Source organism: Grammomys surdaster, unplaced genomic scaffold, assembly GCF_004785775.1.
Source record: "Grammomys surdaster isolate TR1022 unplaced genomic scaffold, NIH_TR_1.0 206, whole genome shotgun sequence".
NCBI classification, from domain to species: domain Eukaryota; kingdom Metazoa; phylum Chordata; class Mammalia; order Rodentia; family Muridae; genus Grammomys; species Grammomys surdaster.
Genome location: NW_021604651.1, coordinates 6,144,944 through 6,167,540, shown reverse-complemented (window position 1 = coordinate 6,167,540; position 22,597 = coordinate 6,144,944). Strand labels below are relative to the sequence as shown.

At 40.2% G+C, this 22,597-nt stretch overlaps 1 protein-coding gene and 1 non-coding gene across 9 annotated transcripts in view; one reads left to right on the top strand and one right to left on the bottom strand.

Moving 5' to 3' along the window:
• Rnf111 (ring finger protein 111) overlaps window positions 1-22,597 on the top strand; it is a 68,818-nt gene that overhangs the window by 24,275 nt on the left and 21,946 nt on the right. For all 8 annotated transcript variants that reach the window (XM_028771340.1, XM_028771336.1, XM_028771335.1 and 5 more), the window contains 5 exons: window positions 5,745-6,631; window positions 9,940-10,066; window positions 14,127-14,290; window positions 15,415-15,609; window positions 19,864-20,180. In XM_028771340.1, coding sequence (XP_028627173.1) covers window positions 5,764-6,631; window positions 9,940-10,066; window positions 14,127-14,290; window positions 15,415-15,609; window positions 19,864-20,180 — 1,671 coding nt within the window. In that variant the 5' untranslated portion in view covers window positions 5,745-5,763. The remainder of the gene's footprint in view (window positions 1-5,744; window positions 6,632-9,939; window positions 10,067-14,126; window positions 14,291-15,414; window positions 15,610-19,863; window positions 20,181-22,597) is intronic.
• LOC114624445 lies at window positions 6,808-6,935 on the bottom strand. Its single transcript, XR_003711921.1, has one exon. It is a non-coding gene; the product is annotated as a small nucleolar RNA SNORA20 (small nucleolar RNA).

The window sequence follows — 22,597 nt, the reverse complement described above, 5'->3', positions numbered from 1 at the left end:
TGACAACCCAATTAAATTTTTCTTTTATTAAGAGTTGCTGTGGTTATGGTGTCTCTTCACAGCAATAGAACACTAAGACACAGGCCACAATTATACATGTAGAATTTAAGTAAATTTAAAAATTAAGTTAAAAGAAAATATTCCTCATAGAGCTGTCTGTTTATACATTTCATCTTCTTCCCATAGTCAAGGATTTGGATAATGAATCCTTTGTTAGTAACTAGCAGTTTACTTAACTATATTTTCTATTTAAGGGAGTTGGCCAAGATCATTGATTTTTTTTTTTAATGTTTTCATTTTCGACCTAACCAAGAAAAGAGAAAGAATTTAATACAGCTAGATATGCTTACTCATCTCCATAGCCTCAGGGGGCAGGATCGCAAACAAGTTTAAGCTTGGCTGCATGGTGAGACCTTGTCACAAAACAGAACAAAACAAGCTGCATAAAGTTATCAAAGTTCTAGCCACTTTTTTTTTTTTTTTTTTTGAGATAGGGTTTCTCTGTGTAGCCCTGGCTGTCCTGGAACTCACTCTGTAGACCAGGCTGGCCTCCAACTCAGAAATCCGCCTGCCTCTGCCTCCCAAGTGCTGGGATCAAGGGCGTGCGCCATCACCACCCGGCCTAGCCATCCTTTTCATAATTGGATGTATTGTACATTCTTAGATTTCAATTACAAATATCTCAAGAAACTTAATTCTAAGCATATTGAAAATGCAGCTAGGAATTCACGGACATCCTCCTGACTCTAATTCCCAAGCATTGAGATTAAAGGTATAGGTCACCATGCCTTGCCTTCCATCTTATACTAGACATAACTGATTAAAATCTGAGTAGATTTAACCAAGGACAATTCATCATTTTGGCTTTAGGGCATAAAGTGATGGGAAGAGAAAAAGACTATCTTCTAAAGATATCTCTCAAGTTTTCTGTTACTGAGGTCCACAAACTGGTGCACAAGGGTCTTAATAATTTTCTTTGGATTTTTCAGAAACAGCTGTCTGAGACCCAATGTTGCCGGTTTTTGCATTGTCAAAGTTGAAGAACAGCTCATTGAGATCCAGTGTTGACAGTTTCTGTAGAATCATAAAGTTGAACAGCTAACAATACAGTCAATTTGAGACACTTAGTTCTCAAAAAAATAAATAAATAAAAAGGAAGCCCTCTCTCACACAATCTAATTCTTAAATCATTCACAGTCTTAGGCAGCCACTATTCTAATTTTTATCTCTAGAAATTTGACATTTAAGAAATTCTACCTGTATACAGGTAAAACCTAGCACTTGAAAGCAGAGACAGGCATATCTCTGAGGGTTTGAGGCTAGTTTGGTCTACAAAGCAAGTTCCAGGCCAGTCAGGGATACATGGTAAGACCCTGTCTCAAAAAAGAAGAGAAGAAAAGAGACAGAGAAAGAGGAAGAGACGAGACGACGAGACAGGAAGGAAGGAAGGAAGGAAGGAAGGAAGGAAGGAAGGAAGGAAGGAAGGAAGGAAAAAAAAAACTAGGTTTAATTTTTTATGTATACAAGTACTTTGTGTTTGTGTATGTGTACCATATATGTGCCTGATGCCCCAGAGGCCAACTGGGAATTACAGATGCTTGTGATCTGTCATGTATGTGTTGCAAACTGAACCGTGGTCCTCTGTAAGAGCAGCAAGTGCTCTTAACTGCTCAGCCATCTCTCTATTCTAACTGTATACTCTTTTATGATTGGTTAGCCTGATGATCATTTGTGTGTAGGTTGGAGCAACTTAATTTCTTTTGATGACTCAGTTGTAACCCATTGCATGGGTTTGTTCAGTCAGCAGTTGATTCTGTATTGGTTTTGGTACTGGAGAATGAATATAGCCTTAAATATGCTCCGCCCCTGAGATAGTCCACCTTCCCTGGACCTAATCTTTCAGGAAGTGCTAGGCTGCTTCTCAGTCTGGCCACATCATTTTACATTCCCATCAGCAACATATTAATGGCTCTAATTTTTTCCTTAGTTCCTCCCTCCCTCCCTCCCTCCCTCCCTCCCTCCCTCCCTCCCTCCCTTCCTTCCTTCCTGTCTCGTCTCTTCCTCTTCCTCTTTCTCTGTCTCTTTTCTTCTCTTCTTTTTTGAGACAGGGTCTTACCATGTATCCCTGACTGGCCTGGAACTTGCTTTGTAGACCAAACTAGCCTCAAACCCTCAGAGATACGCCTGTCTCTGCTTTCAAGTGCTAGGATTCAAGGTGTGGGCCACTATGCATGACTGGTTCCAGTTTCTTTCTTTCTTTTTTTTTTTTTTTAAGATTTATTTTATGTATATGAGTACACTGTGGCTATCTTCAGACACACCAGAAGATGGCATCAGATCTCTTTACAGATGGTTGTGAACCACCATGTGGTTGCTGGGAATTGAACTCAGGACCTCTAGAAGAACGTACAGTGCTCTTAACCACTGAGCCATCTCTCCAGCCCCTCCAGTTTCTTTACATCTTTTCCAGCACTGATTTATCTGTTACTGAAACCAATGTCATAAACCTCCTTCCCTCATCATTTTGAACTGTTCTTTCTTGCCCTTAGTTAATGATCATCTTGGTCTGACTAGCTGCCTCCTGTAAATTTGTTGTTTGCTATGCCCCTGTGTTTGCTCACCATGCTATACTGCAGGTGGGATTTAATGATTGAGCTTGGAAACATCATTGCCTGCCCTTGTAATAATCTTGCAAGGAAAGGGTTGAATGGTTTCTTTAGGGATAGGACATTGTGGATTTTACTTTCATGTAATCTGATTATGCATTTTGGTAACTTGTTCATGGAGATGGAAGAAAACCCTTGCTTGATATCAAATACCTGTTTTGTTTGTTGGAAGTGGTTTTAAAATGTTTGTTACTTGTGAAACACTTTTATCATTTTGGAAGTTAGGATAGTGGTTCTAGCTGCTGATGGATGGAGGTGATGAACACTAATGATGCTTCTTCTTCTGGGTGCTAGTTCCACAAAAGCTCATCAAACTGGGTATTACATGTTGTGCTTAATAAAAACTGATGTTGAAAATAATGTAAATCCAGGTGTGGCATGCACCTGTTGTCACCCCTACTTGAAGCTGAGGGAAGAGATGTCCTTGATCCTGGCAGTTTTCAAAGAGTCTAAGTAAGGTACTGAGACTGTCTCAAAAACATACACCATGTTGACCCCTGCTTAGATTTTGGTACTTTAATGCAATGGTTCACTTGTCAGGCTAGCTATCTTTCCAGTGATGTTCACAATTTTTACATTATCATCCTTTTATGTACAGAATTACACTGTGAATCAGCAAGATGGCTCAGCTTTATATTTAGGCCTGGCTGTCTGAATTGGCTCTGTGAAGAGAACCAACTTCACAAAATTGTCTTGTGGCCTTCACATACACACCATGGGACAAGTGCCACACACATCATGCATACAATAATAATAAAACTTAAAAGATTACATTGGTATTGCTGTAAATTATACTCTTTTTCAGCAGCTCAATTTCAGAAGTGAGATTTAGCACATTTAGCTCAGCTGTGGGAAGTTTGATTTTATTTTCTGCTGTGTTACTGCTTTAATAGTGATCTTTAGCAACCTGGTTCTTTTTAGTTTTTCGAGACAGGGTTTCTCTGTATAGCCCTGGCTGTCCTGGAACTCCTTCTGTAGACCAGGCTGGCCTCCAACTCAGAAATCCGCCTGCCTCTGCCTCCCAAGTGCTGGGATTAAAGGCGTGCACCACCACTGCCCGGCGAGTGAGGGATTATTGTAGGAGCGTGGCCAATTTATCAGTGGCTGTACCAGAGAAGAGCATGCCTCCCTCCCCTAGCATCCAGTGGTTCTCTGTAGATCCTCAAGGGAGTGTAGCCTCCCTAATTTTAGTTTAAATGATACATAAAAACTTAAACGTTGTAGATAGTTTTCAGTACCATTGACATTTTGATAAGTATGATAAGTGTGATGTTTCAATCAGGTTAACTTGCTTCCACAGACATCATTCTCTAGGATATAATTTTCAAAATCTTCTCTAGCCATTTGAAGCACAAAGTACAGTATCTTCTGGGATCACTTCATTGCATATTATCACCAGAACTTGCTCATATCAAGCTGTAACTACTACCTATTGACCAACCTACCTCACCCTCTCCAGCCTCTGGTAACCATCATTCTGCTCTCAGCCTCCGTGAGATTAAGTTTAGTTGATCCCACATGTGAATAAAGTCACGTGGAATGTGCCTTTCTGTGGGAAAACAGGCCGCAGTGGTGGAGTCCCGGAGGCTTTCCACGGCAGCACCAGCGGGTCCCACAAACAGGAGAAAGGTCTGGAGTCCCAAAGGCACAAGAATGTCCATAGTTCCAAAAGGGTTTATTTTCATGGCAGATGATAGATCGATCTGGATGTACCCCCTCAAAACTCAGGCCAGACCTAAGTTAAATAGGGAGGAAGAAAGGGGGAGGGTCTGGGGAAGAATGCTTAATTGGTTCCACCCTCTGGCCTTCACTAGTATGTAAATCTCTAGGGCCTGAGGCCTGTAGTCACACCCTCTACCTATGCACTTTGGGAGGGGTTGTAATGGCCTATGTGACTGAACAATGTAGGTCTATGGAGACTAGACTGTGTGTCAGGACCCTGGGTTCTGGGGACGTGGCCGAACACCTGCCATTTCTCCCTTGGAGTTTCGGGGTTCCAGGCCCATGCCCAGCCAAGAACCAACGTACCCTTACACAGTCCCAGACCTTTCCAACTGCTTTATTTCACCCAGAGTAATGATATATTGTAACTGCCTAAGCTGCCTCACGTTTGGGGGTCACTTTGTAACGGCTCGTTCTGCTGCTCCAGTCTTCTGGTCAGGGCCTAGCAAGAGAGAGAGTGGGGACAAGACAGGGAGTCTGATCAAGTCTCATTTATTGAAAGGAAATCCTGGGTATTTATACCCTTTACCACGTGCCTTGCCCTCGTGGACAAGCACAGCTGAAGGCACTATGTCATGTGCCTTGCAGTGTGGATATCACGTGCACCTACCTAGCAGTGTGTGGAGACCACGTGCACCTAGCTGCTGGAGGCACTAAACAGCAGAACATGTGAGAAAAACAAGATGTCTCTCAGGGTGTGCTCAGATGTTGTAGGGTGTTGAAAACAAGTCTCTTGTCAGGGTATTTGGCTCGAGATGGCTGCAAAGATGATAGCCGCTTTTGGCTAGGAGTCGGCTCCCAACAATATATAATTCCGTTAGGTTGTTATAGATGAAAAAATTTCATTCTTTTTTTTTATGGGTGAATGGCATTTAGTGTATCTACTAAATTTTTTTCATCTGTCATTTGTCCATTGCCATTTGTACTACTGTGAACATGAAAATGCTTCTGTGACTTCAGCAGACTGGTTTCCTTTGACTGTGCCCAGAGGTGGGACTGTTGGAGTAGATGTCAGTCTTTTGAAATCTAATTCTCTTCTCTAGTTTAATGAAGGAAGCTTTAAAGGAAGTGTTTGATTTTGACCAAGTCTGTATATTGTAGAAGTTAGCAGGAATACTGCAAGGCCCATTTGGTTACTAGAAGTTGTCAAGACTTGTGTACTAGTTAGCTGTGTCTGTGAGCGTGGATAGAAGCAGAAATACTAGAAGAATTCATGAGAACAGTCAAGTGGATAACTCTGTTTAGTCACACTGTCCTCAAGTGGAAGAATAGTTGCATTATGACTGCTGAAAACTCTAGTTGGTTGTGTAGTACAGATGTATTGCATTCTTTAAATGCCTGGCTTATGTCTCCTAGGCCTTCTCTAAAGTTTCCCATGTCTCAATGGACTCCTGAATGTAATGAGCTCTACACCTTAAAAGTGGCTATGAAGAGTGGGACTCCTGATGCGCCCACTACACAAGAGAGTCTGAAGGCGGTCCTTCTGCACCCACAGCCCCTAGGGGCCACCAAGAGCTTCCCTGCAGAAGTGGAGATGATTAATAGCAAAGTGGGGAATGAATTCTCTCATCTGTGTGATGATTCTCAAAAACAAGAGAAGGACATGAATGGCAACCAGCAAGAACAAGAAAAAAGTGGTGTTGTGAGGAAAAAGCGCAAAAGCCAGCAGGCTGGCCCCTCATATGTGCAGAACTGTGTTAAAGAAAATCAGGAAATCCTAGGATTGAGGCAACACCTAGAGACACCAAGTGATGAGGATAATGACTCTTCTGTCAGCGAGTGTCTGTCTTCTCCCTCATCTAGTGTCCATTTTGGGGACTTTGATACTGTGACTTCAGATGAGGATAAAGAAGTCTCAGTGAGACATTCCCAGCCTGTTCTGAGTGCTAAAAGCAGAAGTCACAGTGCAAGGTCCCACAAGTGGCCTCGGACTGAGGCAGAACCTATGCCAAGTTTGTTGATGAAAAGACCCTGTTTTCATGGCAGTGCACTAAGGAGAGTCCCATGCAGAAAGAGACTGGTGAAGAGCACACAGAGGACACAGAAGCAGAAGGAGAGGATGCTAGTGCAGAGGAAGAAGCGGGAGGCGCTGGCTCAGAGGAAGTATGCTCTTCTCTCCAGCTCCAGTAGCTCCAGTGAGAACGACCTCAGCAGCGATTCCTCTTCCAGCTCCTCCACCGATGGAGAAGAGGACCTGTGTGCATCTGCCAGTGAGAACCCCAGCAACCTCGCTGCTCCCTCAGGTGAGAAGACTGGAGTACAGTGCCACTGTGCTTGTACCTAGTTCTCAAGCAAGTTCTCTTAGCGTTTATTCTTTTTTGAAGCTATTAGCATTTTTAATTAGTGAAAAGATTAACTGCAAACACCCTTGATTGAGTAAATCCAACTCATAAGACACTTAGTCATAAGGCACCAAGAACAATGTCTAGACCATGTAGAAAAGACAAAACACACTTCATCTCTGTGTACAATGGCCCATTACTGTTTTATCTCATGTGTATAACCACACCTATCACTGGCAGACTAGAGCAGCAAGTTAATGGAAAACTCTTAGCTTTTATTCTTAAACAGTATAAACAGCTGTGTCAAACTGACTCTGCCTCCATATACTAAAAGAATTTCTAGTGACAAAAATTAAGACAATTGAATTTGTGTGTGTGTGTGTAAATTGGTTTTGTAAGTAACTATTATATTTAAATGACAATAATGATGGCTACAATTACGGCGTTGATGATGATTATGAGACAGAATCTCATAATGCAGCCCTGGCTGTCCTAGAGCTCACTTTGTAGACCAGGCTGGCCTTGAACTGAGAGAGCCATTTGCTTCTGCCTCCAGAGTATGCCACAATGTCTGGGACATAACTAGATTAACTTTTAAATTGACTTACAGCCAATTTTTTCTTTTAGTACTCTTTCACTTTAGTGGTTATTTTTACAGGTAACTCTAATTTCCCCTATGTTTAATCCTGTTAACATTTATAATCACAGCAAAGTCTGCTTAATCTCACTTTTCTTTTACTGTCTGTTTGTTGCTGCTGTGCCAGAATGCCCAAGGAGTTACATCCAGATCCTCTGCTCTCAACAGTGGATGATGCTCTGAAGGTGCTAGCTCCAGCCACAGTGCCGTTCGTTCTCAGAGTTTTGTGTTTGTCATTTAACCCTCTCCATGTTTTTCTGATTATAGCAGTTCAAGAATCACATAGAATAGCTTATAATTCATAAGAAACTGAAATATTGGTGATTAGCTTTTTTTTAAAAAAATCTCTGCTTTTTTAAAGAATTGTCTTCCTTGCATCCTTTGGAAGTAGTTTTCTTTCTCCCTAAACATATGAACACTGACATTAAAAGCATCATATGCCCAGTGACTGACAAAAGCCTTATTGGTAAAAACCAGACCTTGAGTCCAGGTCTGTTGACTAACTCAAGCATGCTTTAGTCAGAATAGTATTGGGGTCAGCTTAACTACTTTTATCTACCAGTGTCACTGTAGTTTTATACATGGGTATAAAACAGTGTGCGTCAGCATTGTGGGCTAGTTGAGTGACTGATAGAAATTTGAGCCTCATTAGTGCTTTTAAGAGCTATGATACAACAATTTTACCTTATCCACTGCTTTTGCCAATTCACCTAAAATAAACTTAGTTTTGGATATTGTTTTACAACTATTGGTTCATGTATCAGGTTCACCAGAATTCTGAGAAATACTTCTTTCCTAATGCATCTTTATTACTTGGCTTCTAAATTGATTAGGAATTTCTGTTCATAAATAGAAAACCAAAATGAAGTGTCAGTTGAATTAGTAGCAATCTTGTTGGACATTGTGTTTCCCTAACTTTAAAAAACCAAACATAAATATACACACACACACACATATATATATATATATATACACACACACACGTACGTACGTACATACATACATACATAATACATACATACATACATAGTTATTTTGAGGCAGGATCTCACTGTCTCACTGTGTATCCCTGGCTGTTCTGAAACTCACCATATAGACCGGGCTGTTCTCAAACTTACAGAGATCCTCTTGAATGCTGGGATTAAAGGCAGGTACCACCATGTCCAACAGAATTCAGTTATTTTAAGATAATTAATAAATTTAGGTTCAAGAGTATGCTTATTTTAGTATTTTATTTCTGTGATTGTTCAGTGAGCCCTACCTGACCCACCCACTGATTTGCTTAGTTTTGTTCATTTTAATTTTTTGGTAATTATTTCATTTATTTTATTATTTTATTGTATATTTTGCTTAGATTTATGTTGTAACTAGTGTTACAGACTTGTGAGCCATCATGTGTGTTCTGAAGTTGGAGTACAGGTCCTCTGCAAGAGCAACCACAGAACCATCTTTCCAACCCCTCATTAATTAAATTTTTAAACTTACTATTTTATACCACTAAAATCTTAGAGTTTTCAGTCAGATATGCTTAGATATGCATATGAGACCGACCTCTCTCTCTCTCTCTCTCTCTCTCTCTCTCTCTCTCTCTCTCTCGTGTGCGTGTGTGTGTGTGTGTGTGCGCGCGCGAGTGCGCTACATCTACTTGGTGTGGTGCACATTTGTGTGCATGCGGTTGGATGTCTCATTATGTTTTTAACCTGTTCATTTTATTTGAAAAGAGTTGGTGTCTTACTGAACCTTCAGCTCATTATTTGGCTAGGCTGGCTGGCCGTTGAGCAACAAGTATCTACCTGTTCCCACATTTTACATAGGTTCAGGGGATCTGAATTCATATAGCTATTCAGCTGTTCTCAAGTTACCCATTAACATTTTCCCCCTATGGGTTTGAGATGGCCTCCTTGTTATATGTTGAATTTTGTTTTTATTTGGATTTACTATTGGAATTTTTTAAATTTATAAATTTACTGTATGTATGTGGATGGTTGATTGTGCATGTAAAGGTCAAAGGATAATTTCTGGGAGTTGGTTCTCTCCTTCCATTGTTTGGGTCCCAGGGATAGAACTCAGAGCAGCACTCTTGGTAACAAAGAACTCAGAGCAATATTCTTGGTAACAAAGTGCTTTTACCTTCTGAGCTATCTCTGCAGCTCCTCTGAAGAAAGTTTTAGTGTTTCGTTTGTCTATGTATTCCTACAGAAGAACACACTTTGATTACAGAATCTTTACTATTTTCTTAATATTTTTTGCTTATACTTTCAAATATGCCTTTTTCTCAGTTGGCTTATCTATAGAAGATCCAGTGTATAGAGTTCTTGGGATGTGGTTCCAGTTCCACAGCTCATGCCTTTTGCACCCACTCACTACTCATTCCTACCCAGACTGCCATCCACCAGCTGCTCTTATTCCCTTGTCTGCCTCTGCCTCTGCTTAACATTTCTGAAGATGGATTGGTTTTGACTATTTAGGCTCGTTTGTTGGCTTTTCAACAACAAAGATGCTGTGTAACTCCCCATTTTTTATATTAATTTAATATGAAATTAGTTTAATACTCTTCAAGGTCAAGATAAAAGTTTTTGCTTAGTGATTAGCATACACATGCCTTTTAAACAGGTCTGCCTTTTGTTTTCAGGAAGTGTTGATGAAGATGTTGTGGTGATAGAAGCTTCCTTCACTCCCCAGGTCACTGCCAATGAAGAGATCAATGTCACCTCAACTGACAGTGAGGTGGAGATTGTGACAGTCGGAGAAAGCTGTCGGTGAGGCTTTAGTTCTTAGTTGTATACTTGCACTTTTAAATGTAGGCACTTTACCATATTTATGGTACCAATTCCCTCCAGATCCTCAGCTTGGTACAAAGCTACACTAGATTCACTTCAGGGAGATAGTAAAATTCACTGTTGCAAACCTTCTATCCCAGACCAGTGGAGCTACAGTCTTAGGGGATATAGTATCATCGCCCCATTGGCTCTGAGTAAGCAACAGTTTTACTTAATCTTTTTTAACACGGGCTTTTTAATTTGTAGCACATAGAATCTATAAACTATGAAGTTTGTGTTATGAGTAAAATATAAATATTGAGTATAATTCTGAATTTACAAATAAAGAAATCTTATTTTATAAAAACAGCACTTATTATTTGTATACGTAAAGATTGTCCTTATTGTTATGTGTGAAATTGTGCTTTTATGTTATAGGAACCAAGTTTAAGGCCCTTTATGATACTATTTTTCATTTAATCATGCTAATTAAGTTCTGTACTAATAAGTGAGTAGAAAGATGTCATTTGTTTAGATAGATATCTGAATATTCAATGACTCTTGTAGAATTACTTTTGACACCATGACCCCTTGTTTGAAATGAAAAAGTTAATATTTTATTTACCCATGCTTAAGTTGATAATAAATATTGATATTAGTGGTAAAGAGTTGCTCATTTGATGTACCAGACTAGTCTGAGGATGGATATTAATTCTTATGTTGGAATGAATTTAGAAGTACATTAGAGGATTTTGTATGCTTTTTTGAGTGTGGCGTCTAATGACATGAAAGTTTTCTCTTTCTCTCTTTTTTAAATAAAAGAAATTTGGGGGAGGGTTATCATTTATTTGTATGGGTTTTACCTGCATGTATGTATGTACATCATGTCTGGGCTGTGCCATTGGAGGTCAAGAAGAGGTGATCTGGTCCCCTGGAACTAGGGTTAGAGAGAGACTCCATGTGGATGTTAGGATGACACTGATCCTCTGTAAAAGGAGTCAGTCCTCTTAACTGTTGACCCATCTCTCCAGCCCTGTCTCTGAGATTGTTTTTGGTTTTAAGTGATTTCCTGGAAACAGGAAATTGGTACTCTACAGTGTGTGCCATAGGCTGTCACAGTTAGTCTGCCATTGCTCACAAGGCAGAGCACGAATTCAGTTTTGATATGTTAGCTCTCAGCTGCTAGAAAGCAAGACTTGTTTACCTTGTGGAATTGGAGATGCTTTGTTATCAAACAAACATTTCTCCAACTAAGAGTGAACCTTTGTTATATTATAGTTGGGCTGATTCTCTGCCCTTCTGGTGTAAGAGAATATTTTTGTCTGTCTCTTGTGTTAGGATTTGACAGTTGCCATTATCATAGAGGCCTTGAAGACCTCTGTGACACTGTTGTCTTATGTTTGTACTAGAGCGCTGTCCAGTAGTCTGTCTGGAGGAAGAAAAACCTGTGAGGCCACAAAGAACTATAAAGTAGACCCAGAGCTGCCTGCTGTTGATGGCTTCCCAGAGAAGATAAATAGACAGACAGATGCACCCCATGCTCATCGTAGGCTCTGGGCTTCTCAGGAAGAATTTTTTTTTTTTAATTTAGCTCCCCCCCCCCCCCCATCCCTGCCCGTCTGACCCAAGACAGGGTTTCTCTGTATATTCCTGGCTCTGTAGACCAGGCTGGGCTCAAACTCAAAGAGCTCCATCTGCCTGTCTCTGCCTCTGCCTACCAAATGCATATACCACCACCACTCAACTTAATTTAGCTCATTTTTATTTTTTAGATTTATTTTATGTGTGTATTTTGTCTACATGTATTTCTGTGCAGTACATGTACCCACACAAGTCAGGAGAGTATGTTGGATCCTCTAGCCCTGGAGTGCTGATGGCTGTGAGCCACCATGTAAATGTTAGGAATGGAATCAGGATCCTTTACAAAAACAAGGAATGCTATTAACTTCTGAACTATCACACTCTTTCTCTCTCAGATGGTGTGTGTGTGTGTGTGTGTGTACGTACGTGTGTGTACGTCCGTGCACGCGCATGTATGCATGAGTATGTGCACTTGAATGCAGGTATTCACAGCGGCCAGAAGAGGATGTCAGTTCCTTTGGAAATGGAGCTAACGATAGCTGATGTGGTGCTGGGAGCCAAGGGTCCTTTTCAAGAGTAGCAAGTGCTCTTAACCACCGAGTCACTTCTCTAGTATCCCTTCCTCAGAGGAGTTTTTAATGAGGATATCTGTCCTCATAAGAAATCATTTTTATCTTAGGTTTGTTTACAATGATGGCTCATGATATGCAATGCTTTCTCATATATGCCTTGTCTTAGGAGTTACCTTTCTTACTCTTGTCTCTTCAGAAGTTTAGGTTTTGCATTCCTTTTTAAACTCTTGGGCTTTAGTGTTGTTAAAGACCGTTCATCCCACTTTGAATTTTTGTATATTTTTCTTAATGGTGGCACCCTTATTAACTTTGCATTTAGGAACACAGTGCCTAGTGGATCTGACTCACATTTGTCACATGCGTTGATGACAAACTTAAAATATTCATAGTTTTATGCTTAGTCTGAACAGACAGAAGACACAAACTGTGTAACAGCTTGTGACTTATTTGCCTCATTTTTCAAAAGTAGATTTAGTTGTTCTCCTGAAGCCTTGAGTGGGTTAAGAATATTAGCATACTATTGGAAAATATTGTTATCATTGTTATGAATCCTTAAGAAACATCTAAATGCCTGTGAGTGATCGAAAAGAGGGCAGTGCCATTCACTTATGATATTTCAGGTTGTGATTTGATGCTTAAAGTAGTTCAAGCAAGTAATGCTCTTTATGACTCACAAATTCATAAACTAGCCAGTGCTTTCCATCTTTGCCAACTCCAGGGACTCTTTCTTCTGTCTTTATACTTCTGTGTATTGTGTTAGGAGAGGACCAGAAGCTTGGCTGGCTATAAGGTTTCTAAAGTTAGATTCTACAAACCTAGCTTGGGACATGATTATACAGATATGACTGTGTGTCTTATTTGGGATTTGTGTGTGAGTGTTTCTTTATTATAGTGAATAACTTGGGATGTTGGAGCATGTCTTAGTTAGGCCTTTATTGCTCTGAACAGACACCATTGCAACTCTTATAAGAACAACATTTTATTGGGGCTGGCTTACAGGGTCAGAGGTTCAGTACATTATCATCAAGGCAGGAGCATGGCAGCATCCCAGAAGGCATGCTAGTGGAAGACTGGCTTCCAGGCAGCTAGGATGAGGGTCTTATAGCCTACACCCACAGTGACACACCCACCCCAACAAGGCCACACCTACTGCAAGAGGGCCACACCTTCTTCTTCTTTTTTTTTTTTTTATAAAGATTTATTTATTTATTATATATGAATACACTGTAGCTGTCTTCAGACACACCAGAAGAGGGCATCAGATCTCATTACAGATGGTTGTGAGCCACCATGTGGTTGCTGGGATTTGAACTCAGGACCTCTGGAAGTGCAGTCAGTGCTCTTAACCACTGAGCCATCTCTCCAGCCCAGGACCACACCTTCTAATAGTGCCACTTCCTGGATTGAGCATATACAAGCCATCACACTTATTCACTTATTATTCACTTATAATCCAAGTGAGTATCTAAAACAGTTGATCTGACTTCATCTATTGTCTGCTTTGGTCCTCTGGTACCTTCATTTAGCAGCTTATTCAGGGCCTGTCATTGCATTGGTCATTGTTTTTAATCCTGTGACTGTTATTTCTTGGGAGAAATCTTGCATGAAGAATTTAAGTGTTTTGGTTTTTTTGTTTGTTTGTTTGTTTGTTTTGTTTTTTGAAGACAGGGTTTCTCTGTGTATCTCTGGTATCTCTGGCTATCCTGGAACTCACTCTGTAGACCAAGCTGGCCTCGAATTCAGAAATCCACCTGCCTCTGCCTCCCAAGTGCTGGGATTAAAGGTGTGCGCCACCACTACCTGGCAATTTAAGTGTTTTATAAGATAAGCTTATGGAATTTTAGAGTGACTGACAAAGGACCCACCCTTCATTTATGTTTACTAACTTGATGCCGACGTCATTTAAGGTCTCGTTCAACCCTTGGGCACTCCAGATCGCATTGGAGCCAAGGTTCAAGTTCGAATACAGGACGGCCACAGGAGCCTCGGAACCGCAGTAGGGTCTCTACTGTGATACAGCCCCTGAGGCAGAATGCAGCAGAAGTTGTGGACCTTACTGTTGATGAAGACGGTAAGTTGGAATTGTAGCTATTGGGTTATGAAGAAAATTTGACAAAATATCTTAAATGACCATTTTATGATCCAATGTTTGAAATTTACCTTACTCATAAGTTAATTTTTACTGGAAAATATTGATGTGTTATTATTCTTAAAATCTTATTTGTGTTTACTTACATTTATAGAATTTTAAAAACAAAGACATGGAAAATGAGATTAACACAAATATTAAAAGTCATAGCTAATGGTGTAAAAGTGGGTGTAAAGGGTGAAAATTCGGTATGTTACAAATAGTCAGGTTTTGTCCTAGTAATTCTCTGTAGACACACCTTTGCATTATTAGTTTTCCTGTAAGGACATGGAGAGTGGTTAGTAACTTAGTATTGTCATACTGTGGTAAAATCATAAGCACTGGCTGGGCAGCCTGGCTTGGAATTAATGCTGTGCCAGAGAGTGCAGTTTGTTGCTTGAATGTGTGACTGCCCAGGGGCAGAACTTGGACTTTGTTCTAACTTTTTTCTTTGTGGAAAATAGATCAGAAAAGTTAACAGGTACTGAAAACTTTTTCTCTTGGTACTGGGGATCAAACCCAGGGTGTCTAGGAGGGTTCAGGATATGGTGTCTTTACGGGAGCAGACCAGCTAGGTGTCTGCCCCAGCAAAAAGGACCAAGAAAAGGACCAAGCAAGGGGTGGAAGGGGAGTGGTAATTAGGAGGGGCGGGGCTTGGGTGGTTGGGTCCAGAGTGTCTCAGGCTCCCTGTTGCAGCTCTGAGGCTTAAGGGTTGTGGGGGAGGGTTCTTACCAGCTGCTCTAGGAAGGTGGTCTAGGTGTTCAGGATAAGGTGTCTTCACGGGAGCAGACCAGCCAGTTGTCTGCCCCAGCCAAAAGAACCAAGCAAGGGCAATGCTTGCTTTTTTATTTTAGTCATTATTGTAGTGAGATTAACTTCTCCAGGTGTGGAGCATATACCTATAAGCAACACTTGGTAGGCCTTAGGAGGAGGAACTCTGAGCTCAACTTATCTATATATAGCAAGAGACTGTTTCAAAGGAAAAAAATAGGTTGCTAATTCAATTTAAAATACAGCCGTTCTTCAGTCTTCTGTGAAATGCTAAGTTGATGTTTTGTGTTTTGTAGAACCCACTGTAGTACCAACCACTTCTGCTAGAATGGACTCACAGACTACTAGCGCTTCCATTAACAATTCAAATCCATCTACCTCTGAGCAAGCCTCTGATACTACTTCATCTGTGGCCAGTAGCCAGCCTTCCACAGTGTCAGAGACTGCAGCTACTCTTACAAGCAATAGTGCAACTGGTTCTTCTGTGGGCGGTATGTAAGAATGTTGGGGTACTGTTTTCACAGTGTTTGCAAGAATGTATTCTTATACAGTGAAGTACTTGATGTTAGCAAAGCAATATCAACAAAGTAAAAAACAGTCCTTAGAATGTAACAAAATTATTTGTAAATCATGTCTGATGAGGGTTCTAATAACAGAATACATAAAGCACTCTGAAATAATAAAAACACAGCAGCTTAATTTAAAAATGGACAAAGTATTTGACCAGACACTTTACGAAGGTCAATGAATCCCATGCAGAGATGCTAATCTTCACTGTTGATCCATAGAATATGATTGAAACCATGTTGAGATACGTAGTGGCTTCACACCTACACAGGTGTCCATCATAATTTAAAAGAACAAGGAGAAGCAGAGTCACCAGAACTGGTCACAGATAGAGAAATGGGAACTCCAGTGCCATGCTGGTAGAATGCAGAAGGTACAGCTGCTGAGTAAAGCACTGGCTGCTCCTCATGAAGTTAAACAGTTCCCTCATGGCCCACCAGTTTTACTCCTAGGCATATTCTGAAATCAGGTAAGATGAGGATAGGAGGTTTAAAGTTTTCAATGATGACATTTTGTCTACTTTTGTCGTTGCTCCTTGTTCTGCTGGCATTATACATAAGAAGTGTTGCCTAACCAAATGCCAGAAAGAACATTGTTTGGTTTGTTTATTTGGTTTGAGCTAAGGGCTTCATATGTGTTGAGTGTGTTTTATTTTTTTATTTGTTTTTTTTAAACATATGTATGTGAGTACACTGTCGCTGTCTTCAGATACACGGAGAAGAGGGCATCAGATCCCTTTGCAGATGGTTGTGAGCCACCATGTGGTTGCTGGGAATTGAACTTCTGGAAGAGCAGTCAGTGCTCATAACCTCTGAGCCATCTCTCCAGCCCTTGAGTGTGTTTTTTATCGCTGAGCTACATAGCCATCCTAAAGAGTTTTGTATTTTCAGTGCTGATCACATTATTTCTTTTTTTTTTTTTTTTTTTTTTTTTCCAGTTAGCAGTTATATTGCTGGTTCTCTTAAGGCAACTTGATTTCTCTGATGGACAGGAGTACCGACAGGACACATATGATAGATGCTATAGCTCATAAATTGACTTTATTGCTACTTTTAATGAGCACTTTGTGTTCTATAATACAGTTTGCTTTTAATTCTGAAAAGATCTTTGTGACTTTCATCAAACTGGAAAATGGCTGGATTCAAAAAGACTCTTTTCTGGAAGAAAACTAAAGACAGAATTGAGAACTATTCATGGAAGAATTTCCCATGGATATCTTTCAAATATCATGTTCTCTGAAAAGAAATGTGAGCAGAGGCAAATTTATTTTTTATTAATTTATTAATAAATTTATTAAGTGCATAGTCTTCCTTGGTACTTTACTTGAGTTTTCTTTTTGTTTTTTTTTTTTTTTTTTTTTTTTTTAAAAAAAACTTGGTACCCATGGAAGCCAGAAGAGGGCATTTGATCCCCTGGAACTGGAGTTACAGACAGTTGTGAGTTGCTATGTGGTTGCTGGGAACCGAACCTGGGTCTTCTAGAAGACCAGCTGGAACTCTTAACCCCTGAGCTCAAACCCCTTTTATGTGATTTCATGTTATCATTAATACTTAAAAATGCCTTGGTATTGGCATTATATTTCCCATTTTATATAAGAAGATATTTCAAAAGTTAAATCTTTTGATTGGGGTTCACAGTATCTTTGTGGTAAGGATTTCAACTCTTCATTCACTTCTCTCCTGATAGCATTAATACTCATATTCCTACCTACATTTCATAATCACCTTACAGCTTTTATTTATGTATTATGTATATCTACTTATTTTTAGTACCTTCTGTTTCATTTCTTAGGTGCTAACTTCACTGTAGTTCCTGACAGTTCATTCTTGATATTGCACTATGCCATCTTTGAGACAGATGTTTGTTCCAAGTCAAATTGTTGTACAGAAACTTGAGAAAAGTGGCATATGTAGTTACTGAATTAAAGCAGTTGAATTGTATTTCCTCTTACGTACAAGATCATATGGAATGTCAGTTCAACTTTCTACCTGTCACATGTTCCCTGCTTCATACAGATTTTCTACTTTGAATCATTTAAGCTAGCTAACTACATTCCTATCCAAATAACTAAATGGTACAGGCTGCTGCCTTCGTAAATGCTGAGTACCTCATTAGTAGGCTTTTGGTAGTGATTTAACCTCCCTGTCTTGTTAGTTCTTCCTCTCTCCCCATGATTTTCTAAAACTCTGTCCTTTTCCTCAAGACTTTCATCTTTCATGGGAAGGAAGTTAAAGAATAAATTCTCAGGCATGTGTTCCTATAATACCTGATAATATTAACTTCATAAAAAAGCCTTTGTGTGTTTACGCTTGCGATTCTTTCTAAATGCCTGATCCACTACTAACTGACTGTTGATTCAGAATCCCTGTGTCTGTGTTCTATCTCCAGCCTTAACCTTGTGTTCTCTTTGTCTTTGTCATCTTCACCAGTTCCATTTCCTAGTATGTGTACAGGAACTCCTGCAGTCTCTGTGTGTACATGTTATGGGTTTTCATTCTACATTTTTTTATTATTAAGGTTATTTATCTTTGTGCGTGTGTATGTGTGTGTGCGCGCATGCGTGTGCACCCATGCGTGCATATACATATATTCACACCAAGGTGAGTATGTAAGTTACAGAGCAACTTGGAGAGGACAGTTCTCTCTACAATATGGTGTCAAGGGATTAAACCCAGGTCTTTAGACTCAGTGTCAAGTGCTTTCACCCATGTCTGGCCCCTGTTCTTTCTTTAATCTGCTTCTGACTTCTTTCAGAGTGATGAGACATGTGCTATATGCCTGGTAACGGTCTTCTTATGCCTGTCTTCTTCCCAAGCCTTTCCTTGGCCCTGTGTTTTATAATTGCAGTTTTCACCTGCCACCAGGAAGCTGATGATTCTCATTCTGTGATTTTTTTACACCATTGTCCTTGTTTTAAAGTTTATATTCAACCATCCTTGGACATCTTCCCTGGACCATTGTGGAGTCACCTTCAAACTCTTACCTCCAAACAGCTCACTTTTTTTTTTTTTTTTTCTTCTCGAGACAGGGTTTCTCTGTGTAGCCCTGGCTGTCCTGGAACTCACTCTGTAGACCAGGCTGGTCTGGAACTCAGAAGAACTCAGAAATCTGCCTGCCTCTGCCTCCCAAGTGCTGGGATTAAAGGCGTGCGCCACCACTGCCCGGCCAACAGCTCACTTTTTTAGCCTGTGCATATACAGGAAGCATATGCTTCCCATCTACTGTATTTGCATGTTCAGCAAGTAGTCATCGAGTTGATAATGTGCTACCAAGTGTTTTCCTCCCAGTGTGATTAGACATAAATCTTCATTCTAACAGATTAATAGAGTACATATGGCATGTGTGTCCCCTCCACAAACAACACATAATAAAAACAATAATAGTTATTATTGTAAAAGAAAAAAGCAAGTGTTCAGCCCCGTGATTGGACCCCAATCCCATTGACCCCTGCATTTTATGTTCAGTGTACAGTAATTAATTAGATTCTCATTAGTCACATTTTGTTATCCAAATTAGTCTTCTCTGAGTTTGGACAGCAGAGGAAATGAAAGGATTGGCAGATAGTGGTCCAGCCAGATACTCATTGAGGTGTATGGTGCGGCTTCAAGTATAGTTGAATATACCCAGCACACTACAGTATTGGAAAGTATTACTGGTTAAAGGGATTTAGAAGATCTTTTTCTTTATAGCATATAGTGGAAGAATTCACATGATAGTTTTGAAACTTTATTGCTAAGAGATATTAAGAAAAGATAATCTTTTGTCAGATTTATACATCATGATACATATGAACTCCCTGCAGAATTTATATTCTCAGAAAAATCATAGTGGAAATACTACACAACATTGAATACTGTGTGTGTTAAGCATATGGTGCCATTATATTCTTATTTATTTTAAAAATTACACCATTGATATGTGCGTGCACACGTGCGTGCGTGTGTGTGTGCGCGCACACACACAATCAGAAGACAACTTGAGATAGTCATTTCTCTCCTTCTGTCTTGTAGGTCCCAGGAATCTAACTTAGGTGGTCTGACTCAGCAGCGACCTCCTTACTATGCTGATCAGTCTCACTAGTCCACTATCACATTAGATTCTTATTTCCAGATTGATACACAGTACTTACTTGTATGCAGTGGTATTTGATCATTCTTTGCATTTGTTTCTGTTTCAAGATGACGTGAGGAGAACTGCATCTAGTGCTGTCCCAGAAAGTGGTCCTCCTGCAATGCCAAGGCTCCCTTCTTGCTGCCCCCAGCACTCACCATGCGGAGGGACATCCCAGAGTCACCATGCATTAGCACATCCACACTCAAGTTGTTTTCAGCAGCATGGCCACCATTTTCAGCATCACCACCACCACCACCATACTCCCCATCCAGCTGTCCCAGTTTCTCCTTCCTTCAGTGACCCTGCTTGCCCTGTGGAAAGACCTCAAGTACAGGCGCCTTGTGGAGCAAATAGCAGCTCTGGTTCCAGCTACCATGACCAGGTGTGTGGGCTTTACAAATCACTTCCTCCCTTTTCCCTTTCCTCCTTCCCTTCTGTTTTTTTAAACTTGTGTTCGTAAAGAAGTTGAAAACTCTAGTGATGTATTTTAGTGTGTGTGTTGCCAAAATGAGTTTGTTTATAAGCTATGCCATATTCTTTTTTTGTTTGTTTGTTTGTTTGTTTTTGTTTTTTTTTGTTTTTCGAGACAGGGTTTCTCGGTGTAGTCCTGGCTGTCCTGGAACTCATTCTGTAGACCAGGCTAGCCTTGAACTCAGAAATCTGCCTGCCTCTGCTTCCCAAGTACTGGGATTAAAGGCATGCACCACCACTGCCCAGCTCTAAGCCATATTCTTGAATGCAAAAAAGATCTAATTTAGTGAGCTGTGAATTTTTAAACTGAGTCTTGGTATACAAAAAGTTTAAATTACTGCAAACAGTTAAGGGAGAAAGTAGATATGATATTTATTGTAAAATCCACTTATTGGGCCATGTAGATGGCATGGTGAGTAAAGGCACTTGCTGTCAGGCCTGGCCTGAGTTCAGTCCCTGGAATCCACATAATGAGAAGAGAGAGCCAATTCCTACAAATTGTTCTTTAACTTACATATGCATGGGCACTTAAACACAAACACACACACACACACACACACACACACAAAATACAATTAGAAACAAAAACAAACCCAAAAGTTGTTATTTCAGGGAAGTCAATGTAACTTTGACTTGTCATGTGGCTGAAAAAAGCCAGGATAGAGTTGAGAAAGGCTGCCTTTTTGTGTCTCTTGACCCTTCCTGAAGCATGAAGCATCAAGTTTTGCCTTTTAAAATTTGCTGGCTGTTTTTTTTTGTTTTTTGTTTTTTTGTTTTTTTTTTTTTTGATCTAACTGCTTAACAATAATAGAGAAGTCTTTTCTGGTGGGAATTTGAAAAGAGTTAGTTTAATGAATCTGTTTTCCAAGATTTGCTTCTTTCTGTTAACAGTTCAGGGTATTAAGTGGTTGTCTGAAGCCATTGTGCCTCTGGGGAACAGGAGTGTGGAAGGCCCTGCCGTAAAAGAAACTTTCCTTTTACTAGCAATGGGAGTTGGAAGGAGAGTAGGTTTAACTAGAGTTGTAGGTAATGGTGAGGTAGCCCCACCAGCTTTCCCATTCATGAGAGAGCTGCCAACAAATATCACATAATGTTCTCTTGTTATAGTTGATAAAGAATACAGCTGGCTAAGAGATAACTTCAGTACTCAAGACACAGCCAGGCAGATCTCTGAGTTCAAGGACAGCCAGGGCTACACAGAAAAACCCTGCCTTGAAAAAGGAGGGAGGTGGTGACAAACTCGTCAGACAGAGAAAGCTAATCCCAGTACTTGCAGGTGGATCTCTGTGAGTTCTAGGCAAGCCTAGTCTACACAGCAAGTTCTAAGATAGCTAGGAATATGTAATGAGACCTTGACTCAAAAAATAAAAGATAAAGGTGCAGGCGAGATTGAATAAACAATGCTTTCCTTTTGGCTGGAGTCAGTAGGTGACTGTCTTTTTCCAGTTCCAGTCACCTTAAAACAGTGGTTCTCAACCTGTGGGTCATGACTCTTTGGTTTTTTTGAGACAGGGTTTCTCTGTGTAGCCCTGGCTGTCCTGGAACTCACTCTGTAGACCAGGCTGGCCTCGAACTCAGAAATCCACCTGCCTCTGCCTCCCAAGTGCTGGGATTAAAGGCATGCGTCACCACCGCCTGGCGGGTCATGACTCTTTTTGGGAGTTGGACAACCCTTTTTCTACAGGGGTCACCTAAGACCAATAGAAAACACAGGTGTTTACATTACAGTTCTTAACAGCTGCTTTTTTAAGAAGTAGCAATGAAAATAGGTTTATGGTCACCACAACTCGTAGGACTGTATTAACGTGTTGCAGCATTAGACAGGTTGAGAACCACCGTTTCAAAGGAAGGGTTGGCTTACCTCAAAGTTGTCTCATGGACAGCATACTGGTGTTGATAGAGATAAGCCCCAGGAATTGCCCTCTCTGCCTCCCCATTGCTGAGATATTATAGGTGTGCACTTAGCTTTTCATGTGGGTTCTGGAGGAATCAAACTCAAGTCCTCATGCAGAACCATCTTTCTATCCATGGTTGACACTGTTCATGGATAAAATCTTTACTATGTAGGCTAGGCTGTCCTTGCTTCTCTTACCTGAGGGCTAGAGTGACAGGTATATCAACTATACCTGGTCAAATCTATTATGAAATCTACAACTGTACTGAACCTAACTAGTAGACATTGTGTTTAAAATACTTAAAAATATCAACAACAAAAGCAAAAAAAAAACCAACAATTCTTGCTTTATAATCTGCTTTAAAGTAAGAGTCAAGTGTTTACTTAGGGTTTTACATAACTAGCACATAGTTATATGTATTTCTCTATATGGT